Genomic DNA, 17,734 nt, shown 5'->3' with positions numbered 1-17,734 from the left:
GTGTTGCTAACACACCAGGGGTGCTGGGCAGTGCTGGTCCCCAAAAAGGTGTTGCTAACACACCAGGGGTGCTGGGCAGTGCTGGCACAGTGTCACGGTTGCCTCTGCAGTGTCCCTCCCACACCAGGAGGCTGGTGGGGGTGGGCAGATCTTGGGAGGGGACACAGCCAGGACAGCTGTGACCCAAACTGACCAAAGGGATGCTCCAAACCACATGACATCTGCTCAACAATAAAAGCAAGGAGAACAGAGGAGGAGAGGGGGGTATTTGTGACTCTGAGGTTTTTCTTCTGGAGCAACCCCCTACATGCACTGCAGCCCTGCTTCCTACAAGTGGCTGGACATTGACTGCTGATGAGACATAAAGAATGAATCTTTTCTTTTCCTTGGCTTCTGCAATGGCCTTTGCTTTTGCTTTATTAAACTGCTTTGACCTTCACCCATGAGTTTTCCTCCATCTTGTTCCCCCTCCCCCGTCCTGTCCTGCTGCAGGGGAGTGTTACTGCAGCTTGGAGGGCATCTGGAGTCCAGCCAGAGTCAACCCCCCACAACTTCTCACTCTTAAACTGCCTCAAACCCAGAGGTCCATTTGGACTCACCCTGACCCCCTGGGCTGCTTTAATTAAAGGGCATCACCTCATTCAGCTAAACAGAACAGTCAAGGGCAAAGTGAGCAGAATCACATCTGGCCATCTTTGATTTGCAGCTCCGTGACGGGTATTTGCATCCAGATGGGCTGAGCACAGATCACCTCTGGACTGAGCCAAGAATACAGCTTGTACTCACCAATCTGATCCACACACAGATTCACTGTGGTCCCTCCATTATAGTTCAGTATTTACACAAACCCTCACATGATACATTGTATATAATCTATATCACGCATTAGATATTGGTCATATATCGTGTTTGTCTTGGGGTGCAGGGAGGAGAATTCTGAGGTAAAAAGCTGCTCAGTGATTCACTTCCTATTATTAAGGCAGTTTTAAAATAGAGTAAAAAATGCCAAGGCCAGAAAAATCACTGTGATAATCTAAGTGAACTTGTAACATTACACACAATAATTTGTCCAGCACTTCTCACATCAAGGTTAACACAGCATATCTTCCTACAAGCTTCATTATTCACCTCAAGTGATAACAGAGTCATCTGTGGTTTTGAAGGCACATTGTCATTCACAGGACAACACGCTAAGCTGTGGTTTCACTAAGCTGTTCTTCAGAAAAGGTGTCTGTGGCTGCTGATGGGTGTCAGCAGTGACTGGGCTGGCAGCAGGGTTAGACACCTTCCACTGCAAACACTCCCTGGCCATCCCTCAGTTCACTGAAAGCCTGAAAAATGGGAATGACACTGCACCACTCACTTGTTTGCAACAATATAACTGAGGAAACTGTCTGCTATTCCCACTTTATGTTGTTAACATTTTAGGTCTAATATTTAAAACAATTTAGTATTTAACAAAGGTAAAATACGTACTTGCTATAATTTCTCAGGGGAAGTACAGACATCAATAATTTAGATCCATTTAAACCTGTTACTAACTAATTATATCCCTTTTAACTTGAAAATTTTTCTCTCCAACACCTTCCATCTATCAGAGATTCCAACAATTCAATTCACATACCATTCAAAATCAAACAGTCACTTTAAACACACTGCTGGGCTAGGAACTTTGAGCACTACATTGTGTGAGACACATTCTAAATTCAACTTCTGTCACAAACACTTCCTATTCTTGCTACTGCAAGTGTCAAAAAGAACAAATGAGGCCTAACCTGGCCTGGCTGACTAGTCAGATAAACCCATCTCCCTAAACTCAAGTGTGGGTTCTCGGAAGCACCTTCAGTAGAAAGCAGACCTTTCTATATATTTGTTTACCAGCCTCTGATTTAATGGATGGGCATGGTCAGGTGTGCTGCTGTCCTGTCCTGTAAACTAACTACAACCATCAGTAAAAAGACCTCATTTGAAATTTTTAAACATTAAACAAAAAACCTTTTTAGGCTTTCTCCCCAAATGTGCTGTTCAGTCAAGTATTTTGTTTCAGACTAAGAAAAAACCATCACTGTTAAACAGTCACCGGTAACTCTCTAACACTTAGCTCCATATGGTCTGCATGTTAATCAGACTGAGTTTTCTTAGTGGTTAAATCATTATAAAGGCAGTTAATTAAAACATACATTTAAATCCGCTCTAGAGGCATTGTTAATGATATGTTTGAAGCACTAAATCATACTGTACCTATTCGGATTACATGGGCAACTATGTACAAGTCTCTCTTCATGTCCTTGCTGCTGAGATCCTGAAAGATTGGAAAAAACACAGACATTAAAAGGAACATGTTGCACTTCCAGCATCAGTGCCTGTTACTGTGTTATGTGGATGAAAACTCTCAAATTCCCTCTTACAGAAAAACAGGTCAAAGCTTCGGAAAGGGAGCTTGAAGAAAAGCCCAAAGAACAGGAAAAGAGCAAAGGGAAAGCTGGAGTTAATGAGGACAAGTAAATATTATTGACCCTGAGAAACATTTAATGATAAAGAAATAGATGAACAAAACACAGATAACACTTTTCAATAATTCATTACTGCAACATTTTGCACTAACATGTTAAAATCAACTGCAATTTCCTTGGCATGTTGTAGTTTTCACTGATAACTTTATTTACAAATACCAACTTCAGAGACATTTCTCTGCCTTTTATTAAAATTACAGGAAAGAACTTAGAAACATTTGTTCCTGAAACCATCAGCATTGCTTAACTAGTTTTCCTTATGCTACTAACCTCCCAGACAAGAAGATTTTGAACAGATACTGTATGTACTGTGAGAATATTCATCCATGGTTTGGACTGATGAAAATAAGCTCCTTGTGCTCTACAGCAGCAGGTGCTGCCCCTTTCTCCACTCTATGGAGTGCTGTCCCCTTACTGTCACATACTGCTTTTATAAAAATTAACTGCAATAATCTAAGATAAACCCTTGTGGTTTTGCTTAAAGAAACTCCTCAGCTAAGAGGAGTAAAAGGGAGTAAGTGGAATTTTTATACAAAGGTGGGGAGGAAATTTAAACTGTGGACAACTAAGTTCTGCTATTCCTGAACCTATTTGGAATTAAAAACTGTATTTTGCTGAAAGCTAAAACATAAACTTTAAGTCACACAGCAAATTTCTTTCCTGTTTGACTTGAGAAACCAAATCCCAACACCTGAGATTATGATGGCAATGCACCCCCAGATTACAGTGACATGCAGCACAATAAAATCTGGGCACACTGACTGAGGACCAGGCACAAAGAGAATTCATTCTAAGGACAAGTTTCAACCCCTTTCCAATCATGCAATGTTGCTAAATTCCAGCAGGCCAGTAATAAATTGGTGGCTGTCCCTCCTCCCTCTGTTCAAAAGCAGCACTGTGTTTCCCAGGGCAGCATATGCAGGGAGCTGCAAATACACTGTTTAGGATCCTGTAAAGAGCAGATCGTGTCTCTCCTGAGCCAAAAAATCAAGCTATAAAAGTCATCCTTAGCATTTTCTCTGCAAGTTTTCTGCTGCTGCTGCACCAATAAGGGAACACGCTTTCTAGGCTTTCTCCATCACCCAACATACCAGTGTGGCAGCATATGGTAGCCTTTATCTTACATGTCTTGGAGACATGAAGTTCCACACTAAGAGGGGATTTGACACAGTTTTAATCTCAATAGTGCCTGACAAGACATTTCAAAGAGCAAAAAAACTTGGAGGGAGTGCTTAATGCTCTAGAGAGCAATAGATTCCTGAAAATATCTCTGCTTTGACAGGGAGGATTTTATTATACTATCAGATTACCAGTTCTAATTAAGAGCAATTTAAAGAACTAATTTTTTTAAAGGGCAGCTGTCAAAACATCAGAAAATGGCAGGGCATGAACATATTGATGGGTTCACACTTTAAAAAAAATACACTGTGGCACAGTCAAGAGACAAGAAATGTGGGCCCAGATGGCCTCGTATTCGAGTTTGTGCAGCAGAGGCTTTTTCCAAGGCAAGAAGTTCTTATTGTGGCATGGACCAAACAAGCAAAAGCCCCAGTCCCTGCAAGGAGGTTTTCAGCTAATTCCTCTGCAGAGAATGCATGCACATGACTTAGGACAAGTCTGTCCTCACAAACTACATTTACTGTTTACTTTTGTGCCACATAAAAGAAAACAGAAAGGCATTTTTAGGACTCCTTCCACAGGGTGGGTATTTCCTTCTCAGCTGCTTCTTAAATGATATTGGTTCATAAATAAAATAGTTACAATTCTAACTGAATGGCTTTTTAGAAAATCATTCCTAAATCTTCCCTCTAGTATTGGGTATGGAAAAGAGTTACTCTCTAATAATGGTTAGTTCTTTTAATGCTAGTTTATAAAAGTGTCTAGTTGTATGTTAAAAAAATCCAAACACCATCACAACCACCTCCAAACCACTGGAATCAAGGACACCTGTCTGCCACTAATTAGTTATTTAATTCAGCTGCCAACCTCACAGGGTAGAGAAAATAAGGTATTTAACAAAAATAACAAGCTTATACTGTGTAGTTATGTTTCAGTTCAGAGCCAGGAACGTTTCTGAAGTGTGCACAGGCTGAGGTTTGAGTGAGCTTTGATCTGCAGAGCCAGCAGCTTCTCACCTTCGCTGTGATATGACAGCAGATGTAAAACCAGAGCCTGAGTGATTCTGACATCACACACAGGGAGACAGCTGAACCCCTGGAAGTAACAGAGCAGGAAAAGACAGGGATCCCTTGAAATCTCTGAGATTGGGCTTCTTGCCTCTGGGAAAGATGAGTTTTTGAAAGATACTGCAGTGTGGTGAGGGAGGGTAAGGAAATAAATAAAGAGATTTAGAGTCAAGATGAACACAAACCTGATAATCACAGAATCATCTTATCTTGGGAGCATTTCCTAATTAAGGAATTAGATAAGACAGAACTATTGGAGATAAAACAGCTATTCAAAAAGCAATTATTTATTGCTCTTTTCCTGCAGACTTTGAAAAGTCCTTTGAATACACTGATGAAAACCACTGTATCAGAAGCGTGCCTTTTTCTGCACAGATAATTTTTCCAATTATAATTCCTGTTATGTAGAGTAAATGTTCCAGCAGAGTGAGGGTCTAAGCACCTACACCAGACAGAGGGATGGAGTCTGAGCACCTCAGAGAAGTGATACTGCAGCAGCTCTGGTATTTTTGTACAGCAGCTCCCTGGGAGTGATCTCTGGTCAGGAGAGGAGCTGCAGAGTGGCACTGTCTGCAACGCTCCACACTGGCCTTTTGCAGACTCTTTGTCATAATATGCAGCAGGTCAGTCCCCGGACTGCGTCCCTGGCTGCAGGATATCAACAGTTTTTAAAGTGTGTAAAGGCTGGTTTGAAGGTCACCAGAGCAAAATTGCTCCAAACTGTTCACCACAGAGTGAAGCAGGACGGTTGTTCCAGAAAGTTGAGCCAAAGTCACGTGGCATTGGTGTAGATGGGGAAGTTTGATGGTGAAAATCTTTTCCAGAATGAGGAACCTCAGAGGCCTGAAAGTGTCAAACTCGATGCAGAGCATCCTACCCTGCCTTGTGGGAATATTCCTTAGGGATATTCCATAAGGACCAGACACCAGAGCTGGAGCTTGCTCCTTGGCCACTCCTGGTGTTGAGTTACCAACCACGGAAACACTGAGAGACTGTCACCTCTGCTGATGTTTAACCAGCTGGAGCACTTCCTAAACCTGAGCTGTACTGCTGTCAGCAGCCACGTCAGTGCTATTTTTGGACTGACCCACATCTCCTACATCCATGGAGGCAGAACTGAGCATCCTTACACATTTGGCTGGATACACTGTTCCTTAAGAGGAGAAATTCCACTATTTTCTTAAAGGACAAAAAGGAACAGTGCTGGGAACCTGTTTCAGTGTCCAATCCTGCCTGACCTTAAGAGGGTTCCACCACCAGAACCAAAGCTTATACCTAAGCTCTCCACCATATTTTTTCTTCACTGAAGGTAAAAATACTTCAGGCACAGAGTTTCCAGCACGTGCACGAGCTAAAGGTGAGACATGATGGAAGGTGTTGCTCACACTTGGGATCTGATGTTCCTCACAGTTACTCTGTCAGGGGCTGTTAAGCTTCAACGTCTCTAAATTTTCATATCTGAGAAAAAGCGGCAGAAAAAATCATGGTCTGACATATGATTCAGAGGGAATTCTGAGGGAATTTAAACATAACTTAAGACCAGTGTAGAAGGGACTTCTGACGAGGGCATGTGGGGACAGGACGCAGGGTAATGGCCTCACACTGACAGATGGCAGGGCTAGACTAGATATCAGGAAAAAATTCTGCACTCTGAGGGTTGGGGCCCTGGTATGAGTTGTCCAGAGAAGCTGTGGATGCCCCATCCCTGAAGGTGCTCAAGGCCAGACTGGATGGAGCTTTGAGCAACATGCTCTGGTAAAAGGTGTCCCTGCCCACGGCAGGGGATTGGAACTGGATAATCTTTAAGGTCTCTTCCAACCTGAACCATTCTGTGAGTCCATGACTCCATTTCAGTATAACCAGCATGGAACAAGAAGGCAGTTAGGTGAGGTGTCAGTCTGAAGAATCAAAAGGAGAAAAATCTTAGTTGGCTGTTTCATTCCCAAATGAGGAATCATCTGGTAGGAACCAGGCAGGTGTTACTTCTTCAGCCTTTCTGGCACAGAAAGTCAAAGACTGCTGGTGCACTTGGTGGTATCTGCTGTGCCTCAGGATGGGGTAGCTGTTCGCACAGACCTGCTGTGGGAACTCTGGATGTCACAGTGTTCCCTTTATTCCAACCAATTCCCCACAGCTCAACTTGGCTGCTGTTTCTGCAGCACATCCTGGTCCCTCTGTCCCATCTACACCCTCTGCTCCCTACCTGGGAGTGTCCTGCACCACCCACCTGGGGCTGCTACACGGACACTCCAGTGGGCTGTGACAAAAGTCTGCCTGGAGAATGTTCAGGTTTCCTCTGTGTGCTGTTGGAGTTGTTTGCCTGACTTGGATTCTGAAAACAGTGCTTTGGTTTTTGTTCAGGACACTACAGCATCTTCCTGTACTCTGATATCTAAGAGTACAGCACATGCAACAAAAATATTAAAAATTTCACACTATGAGCAGGAAAAGATGCACTTCAAAGGAAGCACTTCAGACTATTTACTAAGCCATAAAAATAATTTAGAAGGACATTCATTTTCTATGTTAACATTTAGCCACAACCATAACAAAACTTAGAAACAGCTTGTGTTCTGCTCAGTATACTGGAAGGGAAGAATTGTTTCCACCCCCTCAGGGTGAGTGATCTCCAAGCACAGTCCTGGAAGGGCAAAGGAAGGGACAGACACGTACTGTGAACAGCGCGCACATCCGATCGATCTTCTCCGGGTTCCTGGGGCCGCCATTCTTGTTTAACCTCACCATAAACCTCTCACTGAAAAACAAACAACATTAAAAAATATAAGTGCTTCAGGTACACACTTCAACAGAACAATGCAGGTAGGTAAGGGGTTTTTTTAAAAAAAAAGCAGCAGTGGTTGTTATAATGTCAATGTATATGAAACAGCACTGCCTGATCTTCCTCAGATTACAGGGAATAACACAGAAGACTTTTAACAGCACATACTCTGCTTGTGAAAACATTGTGTCGATGCATATTCATGATGCAATAACATTATTTTAATGTGAACATAAGCAGCACAGAATCTGAGCACATTACAACTCCTCCAGGCAAAGGCTAAGGCAAACTTGCCGAGGGCCTTTGGTAAAACTGAGTTCATTAAAATCCACTCAGAACTAAAAGTAACAAGAATACCGATTAAGCAATCTCCTCTAACACACAGTATTTACAGAGGCAATATCCTAATTCAAATACATTAGGATTCAATTGATACAACTCTTATCAATCAAATTAATCAGCCCTTCTATGAATAAAAGCAGCATGTACAGCCAGACTGCAAAATGAGCAATCCTTACTATGGGTGGCAGAACATGGACATTCATATTATTTCTTAAGGCAGAGAATTTAAGTGCAAAAAAAAGTCTGAGGAGTAATTTTTTCACAAGTGTGCAAGACCACACCACGTATTTTCTTCCTAGATTTTCTAGACCAGAACTTTTATCCTAGATTTTCACAGAAATAAAAAGAGTGCATGTCATTAGATCTTCCAGCTACAGTTCCATTATCTCACAGATCCTTTCAGTTCTATCCAGCATGACTGTATCAACTCCATTAACCTTTATCTGACATTTTCCAGTACTGTTGGCCTGAAAAATATGAAAACACAGTGTACACACTTTGGTAGTTTGTTCCCAAAGGCCACTCACCCCTACAGTTAATCCACGAGGATCATCATCAGCTCAGAAAAGCCTGATTTCAGTGTGCAGCCACTGCTTTTTGTTACTTTCTTCTCTGTGTTAAAGAGCCCTTTAGAAAAGCTCATTTCTTACAGGGTAACAGTGACAGCCCCCAAACAAGTAAGCAACTTAACACTGTTAAGAAACTCAAGAAAAAGTGCTGGGAATGTTTTACAGAACTTACACATGGTGCAATTTTTCAACAGCATTTCATGAAGAGTTCTAAAAATGTAGGATTGTAACAGCCTGGTACTGGCACCACCCACACCACAAATACCAACACACACATCTGTGTGTTCCACACACACAAAGCCAAGTCCCTGCTCGTCCTGACTGGAATGTATCACACATCACAAATTGGCCTTTTTACTACAGCTCTTGCAACCTGTCCCTTGTAAATGCTGACCTATTTTCAGAATTGTTGCTTCTGCTGGGATGGCTCTGCACGACTCACACACCTCGTTATAACCTGTGCATGATTGTTTGAGTGAGTCTGTCACGCTCAGCAATCCAGGCCATCCTCTCTGGCTGCTCCTCTCTCCCTGTCATTCACTGTTACCCCAATCTCCATGTATCCCACAACCCCAGTCAGTTCTAAACTTGATTAATTTGCCGCCAATATTTATAACCTCAGAGATTGCTGAAAAGCCCCAAAGAAAGTCAACAGAAACAGATATTTGATGATTCTCAACCTACAACTGCTTTGACATGTCAATCAGTAAGTTAAGAATGTTTAAGCAAATGCTTTAATGACGTGGTATAGTCAAATCTTCTAGAAAGAATTTTGTGATGTGTTAAGTGGAGAGCAGGGCAATATTACAACTTCAGTACATTACAACAACAATTTTACTTCTTCACAGTTACCTCTATCTACCCAGTACATAATTCAATAACAACATCACATATTCTATTGTAGATTTCCAGTAAAATACACTTCTGAACTTTCAATACAGGTTTTTCTTTAATTATTTCAGCCCTAATGAGCATTTCCTTTTCACGCAGAAGCTGAATACAATACTGTCTGTCACAAAATCCTGTGCAGGCTGTCCCTCAGACAATGGCAGAGAAGGGAGTGCCAAGCCTGTGAGATGAGGTGTCTATATATATATATATACATATATATATATATATATATATATACACACACATATATTTCATTCATTACCAAATGTTGTATTGCTTGGTCTGCTTTCAGAACACCCAAAGAGGGATATTCTGGAGACTCACTCGCAGGGTTTCATCCCATTAATAGGTGGAAATATTTTAAAGTTTGCAGTTCATCTTTTCCTTGTTAGAGCAATAGAAAAAATCTGGTTCCTGTCCCCATATTCCAGTGCTTTTCAAGAAATGAAGCAGGTCACCATCTTTGCCACCTGCCTGTTGATCAACTGTTCCCTTATTCCAGCACCACCTCAGGAACAACCTTTAAACTCCTTCCTTTAATTTCCAGTCCTCCCTTGAGTCCTCTTGAGCTTGTATGACTAAATAACTAAGGGGGCTTTGAGTCATCCACAGCATTTGATACCAGGGGAACACGGAGAGTCATCTGTCCAAGCACCTCCAGCTCTGCCTTTCCTGGCAGGTCATTTCTCCCAAACCTGCAGTTTTGTTCCCCATCTCTGGCATTTCTCTAATCTCTGATCAAGGACAGTTTACAGAAATTCCTCTGAGTATTGCACTAGGATCTCCCTGTGCTGCTGATGTTTGTATCCCTGGAATGGGACTGGAAGGTGTTAGCGCTGCTGGCCCATGTTATGAACCAGTTACAGTTACTCACCTGCTTCCAGTTTACAACTGCAAATTCATTTCTATGTCAAAGCAAATCTGGAAGAATAACCCTGTTTTCAGTGACCTGAAGATCCACTGCCTCCATCTGTCACTAAAGCTCTCTTTTTAGACAAAAAGACACACACTTAGGGTCAAGAAACTTAATGGGAATTCAGTAATTTAATTTCTTATTTTGGGAGCTATGTCCTTTGAAAGGGTTCAATCTTCAGTGTGCCTCTTCCTCAAGCTTTTCTTCTGCACAAGGACAAGAGCATGCACAGCATTAAAGTCCAGTTTAGTGAGACTGGAATAGCAAATGGGAATAAACTCTATATGGAAATTAATTAAAAAACCCCCAGCAGTTATAAATGCCGAATGAGTGGTGTAATTAAAGTATGGGGAGGTGCCAAGATGAAATTCTCCTACTATCAAAAAACCCCCAAAACCCAAACCAACCAGACAAACAAAAAAACAAACCCCAAAAGCCAACAACCCAATAAATATTAATTTTCAGCTATTCTAGATATACACCAAAATCAGTTCTCTTGCATAAAATCAGAGATAAACACATCATACAGTGGAAAAGAATTAACATTTTACCTCACTGGGTTCAGACCTAAGACATGCCACAGTAGTAGCAGCATCTTAAACAAAAGCTTATTTATTCCTTTGCTCCCATGTGCTGTAAGCAACCCTCAATTACTCTAATTGCACCATCTCCTCCTGTGCTAACTCACAGCACAGTGAAACCACCTCTTGTGCAGCAGCAAGGCTGGGTTTACAATCACTCTCATGATTAGTAATTGCTAACGCTGCTCAAATCTGGGAGCCACTGCCCTGACGAGCAGAGTCAAACAGCTTCTTGTTCATTCACTTGAAAAGAAGGGAAAATGAAAGGAGTGTAGTGTCTCACTTCTTGGCTGCCCTGAACTGCCTGAAAAGCAGCACCATCCTGAACTGGCATCTGTCTCTGCAAAAAGGAAGGAAGCCATCAATGGTTTGGGACGTTACGTTTTCAGCGTGAAAGAGGAGGCAAACAGGGACAAAATTTACTGTTGGGTGAGCAGGAGTGGCATTTTGCCCACAGGGAGTTTTTGTTGTTGGGATTTTTTGCATCACGTGCAAAGATGACAACTAAAGGACAGGCCTGGCAAAGAGCTTGGGATGGATTGGTGAGCCCTTGCACTAACTCATGGACAGGTTTAATTACTGGGGGGTGCTGAAAGGCAAAAATCCTGACTGAGCATCAACTTATGAATGTAGGCACAGCATTAATAGATGGATAATGCCAAAGCAGTGGTAGCCTGGAGAGAATCTGCAGATCAATTTTCTGTTTGAATTGGAAACTGGTGATAAAGAACAGATTAAAAAAAAAATTAATTCTTTAACAAAGTACAGGAGATTGGTTTTCTGAAGCATGAACAGCAACACATTAGGGCTTCAATCTCCCTAAGCAGAAACTTCGTATCTTGTACCCTCCCCTTACCTTAAATAATGGTTCAGCAGACATTTCTCCCAGAAATAAACACCACCTTCACCCTCCCTATTCCAATATGCCACTGAAAGGGAAATGGTATAAATATGTTCCCTCATTTTTCTTCTTTTCCTCAGTGCTTCCTATTTCCAGAGAAAACTAGGGGGACATTGGAAAAAACCCCCAATATTATTACAAATACCTCAATCCTTTCTCAAAAGCTGTATTTAGTTGGGTTTTCAGAACCCAGCATTTGGCCAATCCCTTCTAAGAATACAGGTTATTTTAGAACACATATTGGTCCCATGACACATACAGAAGTGCACAGGGAAAAGGGTCATCTGGAAGAGGAAAAGATCATATAACAACTTGTATTTTAGACTTTGATCTTCTTTCAGTGTCTCCCAGGTAAAAAACTCGACCTGCATACAAAATAAAAATCTGAACATGCTGTCAGAGAAGCTGGCAGGAATAAGCTACAAAGACCTGCACAGCCAGCACAGTTCACCTCCTTTCAGTCCTGCCAGTTAAGAAATGGTGACAAGCACAATACTATTTAATTTCTCCTCTCCTCCAGCTGCAAAAAAAAAAAAAAATATCTGGTATCTTCTTTTAATGAATGCTAATATGCCTGATAATAATTCTAGAACAAAATTTGAGTAGGCCTTTGAGCATCATAAACATTTTAAGATGTTACCGTAAAAGCACCATTTTTTGTACCGGGTTAACCTCAAGAATAAAGTCTACAAACTGCAAGCCCAGGTCATTCAGGATGGAGATTGGGATGAGCTCATCACCCTCTACGGCAGTGGAAACCTTGCCAAGGTTTGCCTTCAGAATGTCCCAGTCGTGCTGTGCATGCCACGCTCTGGGCAGTTCCCTTCAGCAGTGCCAGGAAACGCTGCATCCTGCCTGCCACGGAGAGGGACAGGCTCTACGAGGGCAGGGTGCTGACCAGGTGAATGGAATTACCTTAGGAATTACTGCCACATGATCAAAGCATTTTCCTGAAGCTGCAAAAGGGAGCTTGTTTCAAAATATTCGTCAGTTAGGAGAGAAACACCGTAGAGGAGATCCCTGGGGTTTGGTGGGAGGGAAAGAGAAAACTGAACTACAATGTCTAAACCTTCCAGTGTGGACAAACTAATATTTGCATGGATTAATTTGGGAAGCTGTTCCTGTATCACAGAGCAAGTGCCCTGACCCAGCACAGCACAAGTTTTCAAGCCCCAGGGCAGCAGTATTAGCCAGTTTTCCAGGAAGCAATTACTGTTGTCCAACAGCCTGTGTGGAGCCAGAGAGAAAACCCGGCTGTGCTGCCACGGCTTTGCAGTCACGGAGCATCCTGCAAGGCAGGTAACACTACCAACAGTGAGGCTTCTTGTATTTGCCTGTACAACTTTACACAAGACTCAGAAAAAGATTATTTTCATTCCATTTGCCACAATCTCTCTCATGTTTGTCACTGTAAGAACACTGCTATGCTTAGGGATGGAAATGCTCGCTCCAGGACAGAATCACAGCCTGATGCTTCTGAGAACACCTGTAGAAACGCTCTAAACAGGACACAAGCTTCTGAACTTCTATTTCATGAACATGGCCTCACGTTCAGGAGGAAAGCATGCATGTATATCAGTGTTTCAGTCGTTTTCATAAATACCAGGTTGATTTTTCTCTTGAACGATAATTTAAGCAGTAGGAGTAACCCCTGTAAAAAGCTTTTCAGGTTTATCATGATCATCTTTTAGAGGTGCTAATTTTTGCTCATCCTCTTGGAAAAAATCTAGGTCCTTACAGCTGCTGTAAGAATGACCTAATAATAAAATCTCCCAGAGCTCCACAGAATGAGTCTTCATCCTCAGTGCGAGTGTGAGAGCAAGCCAAAGCATATGTACAGAATGATACTGAGTCTGTGAGGAACTCCATTCCCATTTACAGTGTAAACCAACAGTGTGTTCTGGATCCCAGGGCACAGCAGTGTTTGAGCAATCCATCATCCACAGCGGTCACTGCCGAGCCCCGGAGACATAGGGATCACCTCTGCTGAACTTTCAGTTTGCTCAGTGTCTCAACAATGACTCATGGACTATTTAAAAATCTTCCTTTTCAGGCAAGTGCTCATGGAGTGTGTTTGTTTTTTCCCCCTTTTTCTTTTTTTGGGGGGAGGGAGGGGAGTTCTTTCCCGAGCTGCCTCATGCAGCAGATCTGCAGTAACCTCGGTTCCACAAACAAGTGATGCAAAGTACACTGCTTTGGTTTGTGGAGTGTATTTTATAAAGACATCTTAGAGAAAAGAACACAAAATCTGTGAGGGAAATGAATCTGGCCCTGAGAAAACGGCTCCAAGCAACACAGTTTGCTTCCCTGCAAATTCGGGCTTAATGCTCATGAATTATTAAATTACCACATTGGCTGGAAGCCCCGGGGGAGGATTACAGAGCTTACAGTAAGGCTGTTACTGCAAACACTGGGTTTCCATAGAAACAGAAAATAGTGAAAATAACTACCTGTCATTTCTCTCTACCACACTGAAGGGAAAACCACCACAAGTTAAAGCATTATTGGACCTTGCAGGAGAAAGGTAGCCAAGAACCACTTATGTTCTCCTTGGGTTCTCCTGACTCTGCCACACTCCAACATTTGACACTGTCATTAGGGTTTTTCTGTTATTCCCATCATGAAAGGTTCATGTTTGTGTTCCTTAGTGGAATCCTCTCAATTAGCAAGAAAAGGTTTCTGTTTTCCAAAAAAAAAAAAAGAGAGACCTGAGTCATCTGTTGAGACTCCTCAGTGCCTGCCAATGACCGTGATTTTAACTAATGAAAGGCAGAGCAGACTGACCTGCCAGGTGGCAGGAGAGAAAAGCTTTGTAGAGAAGACTTCTAATGTTGGATGACAGGTATTTTGTAGAGTAAGTATTTTATCACCATCTCCAACCTGGGATGATCTGATGGTTCTGAGGGGCTAATACAGCAGCTGTCGTATTTAATTCTGGCTCCACAACCCACATATCCCCAGCACTTGGCTTTGCACCTGACAATTCTCTCAGGGACACAGAACTGGGCTTTTCCAGGGAATTCTGCCACAGAAAGAGCTCAAGAATAATGAATAGTAATCCTTACACTGGGCCTTCCTACAGACAGAAAATTACCCCTAAGTGCTTTCCCTGAGCTGTGGAGTTCACTGAGACATTTTAACGATATGTATTTGCCATTCCAGACAAAAAATCTCTTCCAGCTGTAGGTGTTCACGACACATGGTCATTCCTTCTGGGCAGGAAAAGGGAAGAAGCAGTTCAATTGCCTGCAAGTAATTGATTTCTTCCTGTTAACAACAAGAAAAATCAGAACACCCCTGTAAAAAATTCTGTGTCCCTGCCTATTGATCCCTCTTTTGGGGGAAGGAGGGTGATGGTGGTGAGAGTTCCAAGGTAAGATGGATTTTTGTAAAAGCTCCTTTTTTACAATGGCTTCGTGTTAGTAATTTTATAGGAAATGGAAAAAATAGTAATTTTATAGGAAAGAATTAACATCTCCAATAAAACCACTTGCATCTCTTACAGGAATTTTCATATACAAATACAGATAGTGACTGTTTCTTTTCCACATCCTATTAACAGGACAGGGGATAAAAAGGCAAACCAGTAAATGCAGATTTCAGAGCCATCTAGGGAATGAAAGTCAGCTGAAGTAACTGGTAGAGAAAATTACATGTTACCCTCCTGCACCCTATTCTAAAAATCTACACACAAAAGACTCCCCATAAAATACTCCATAGGATTTAAGTCTCCAACGATGATCAAACTTCTATTTTCATACACACTCTGTCAGAAAGACTCTTTGTCCCCAGCTGTGTGTGCAGCAAACTTCAGAGACCCACGTATTTTCCATGTTATCTGGAGTGACCAGAACAAGGCACTGCTCTGATAACAATACTCCTTTAGTGTTCACTTAAGTTTTTGAGGAAATTCATCTTGAGCAGGATGAAAAACTGATGCTACTACTGTTACTATTGCTATGAATTATCTATTGCACAAAACTCAGAAATGCTTTCCTTGAAATACTAAGGACACATTAAACCAAAGCACAGGAGGAACTGATGGAGGATTAGCTATTCCAACAGATCAGATTGCTGGAAAAGGTAAAAATTAAAAAGATTTTCTTTTTGTGACTAAGCAGAAGAAAAAACTCCTGAGTTGGTAAGCCTAATCCCTAGGAAAATTCTCTGAATATTAAAGAAATAATTCTGAGCAATACAAAGTTATTTTTTCCCAGCAGACAAATCATTATACTGACAGTGAATGAGAGAACTTTTTTATTTTAAAATAGCTATGCTATTAAAAACATAACAAAAGGAAAATTTAGCACATAATTGCACAATAAAAGTAAAATATAATTTTCTGCTTCCTTATATAGCAACTGGCAATAGTGGAGCATGATAATATTTTAAAGCAATTAACTGGGGATAAATACCCACACGCTGTCACAGCACTCCCAGAGCCATTACCTGAGAGAGAAGCAATACAGAAAAAAGCATCTCCAGGTCAGTTTCATACCCTGGGAGAGAACAGTCAGGCTTGTCTGGCACAGGTTTTAATGTGGATCTTTCCACATTAAGTAACAATTTCTTTTGCAGTTATTCAACTCCAAGCAGACTCATCTACCCAGTGGTCCTGTCTTCCCTTCTTCTGACCTTATGAGTGCTGATATTCCTGTTTATTCTCCACCTGCCCCTCTCCATTCTCAGCTGCTGAATCTCCCTCTCCCCAGGCAGCATCTGGGATGTGTGCGAGTCCTGCAGCTCTGGGTTGGAGTTGTCCCATTAAGGATCCTGATCCTGCACATCAGAGCTTTGAGGGGAACTCAAACCCTCACTAAGACAGGACTTGTTGACAATTTGCCATCACATTTCCTAAAGTTTGCTCAGTGTTTGAAATGTGATGGTAATTGTCTACATCAGGAACTGTTACAAGAAAATGATTCAAGGTGATGTGTAAGCACGATGAGCATACTGAGCCAGAGTGTGCCCAGGTGGCCAAGCAGACCAATGGATCCCGGCCTGGCTCAGGAACAGTGGCTGCAGCACCAGGGAAGGGATTCTGCCCCTGGACTCGGCACTGGTGAGGCCTCACCTGGAGTGCTGTGTCCAACTCTGGGCCCCTCAGCTCAGGAAGGACATGGAGGGGCTGGAGCAGGGGCAGAGAAGAGCAGCGAGGCTGGGGAAGGGACCGGAGCACAAGTGCTACAAGGAGGGGCTGAGGGAGCTGGGGGGGCTCAGCCTGGAGAAGAGGAGGCTCAGGGGTGACCTCAGCACTCTCCACAATTCCCTGACAGGAGGGTGTAGCCAGGTGGGGGTTGATCTCTTCTCCCAGGAACCAGCAGTAGGACAAGAGAGTTCAGTCTTAAGCTCTGCCAAGAAAGGTTTAGGAAGAAATTTTTTCCAGAGAGAGAAATCAGCCATTGGAATGGGCTGCCCAGGGAGGGGGTAGATTCACCGTCCCTGGAGGTGTTTAAGATGAGACTGGATGTGGCATCAGTGCCATGGGCTGGGAACCACAGCAGGGTTGGATCAAGGGTTGGACTCAATGATCTCGGAGGTGTTTCCAACCCAGCTGATTCTCTGATTCTCTGATGTAATTTTAGCCACGCTGTTCCTGGTAACAATTCTGAGCAGCCGGTACACATTCCTATTGAGAGTTTAGAAGTGAAGAAAGTAGGACTAAACGATGATGAGAACCACGGAGCTAATGACCACCATCAAATACAAACAGAGATGAAGGATCCCTGTCAAATTTGTCAATGTAACCTTCAGCAACTTGGTACAGATTTGTATTCTGACGTCTGAATTGGGAATACCATGTCAGAGACAACTCCTACTACAGAGAGAGTGAAAATCAAATCCCCTACAAATTCATCATTTCTAACTCTGGTGTTTTTAAGTGGTGCATTTCATTCTATTCTATCTAAACACTGTCACAAACATTTACTGTTTACAGTCTCCCTCCCCAATGCAGTATCGTGACTTCTACAGGACCAGACTGCACAAATGAGCAGCAGATTGAGGAAACTCCTCCTCCTCTAACACACTCACACTGCTCAACCCAAAGCCAGTTTGAT

The 17,734-nt window shown here is 42.4% G+C and overlaps 1 protein-coding gene across 10 annotated transcripts in view; it reads right to left on the bottom strand.

Moving 5' to 3' along the window:
- DOCK3 (dedicator of cytokinesis 3) overlaps positions 1–17,734 on the bottom strand; it is a 184,947-nt gene that overhangs the window by 86,269 nt on the left and 80,944 nt on the right. For all 10 annotated transcript variants that reach the window (XM_027886464.1, XM_027886466.1, XM_027886470.1 and 7 more), the window contains exons 10-11: positions 7,373–7,454; positions 2,242–2,302 (exon numbers count right to left, since the gene is read on the bottom strand). In XM_027886464.1, the coding sequence (XP_027742265.1) occupies positions 2,242–2,302; positions 7,373–7,454 (143 nt within the window). The remainder of the gene's footprint in view (positions 1–2,241; positions 2,303–7,372; positions 7,455–17,734) is intronic.

This window comes from Empidonax traillii, unplaced genomic scaffold (assembly GCF_003031625.1).
Source record: "Empidonax traillii isolate 1590-97213 ecotype Southwest subspecies unplaced genomic scaffold, ASM303162v1 scaffold187:size1931383, whole genome shotgun sequence".
In the NCBI taxonomy this organism is placed as follows: Eukaryota; Metazoa; Chordata; class Aves; order Passeriformes; family Tyrannidae; genus Empidonax; species Empidonax traillii.
The sequence above is the reverse complement of the archived record's forward strand: the minus strand, read 5'-3'. Positions and strand labels throughout refer to the sequence as shown.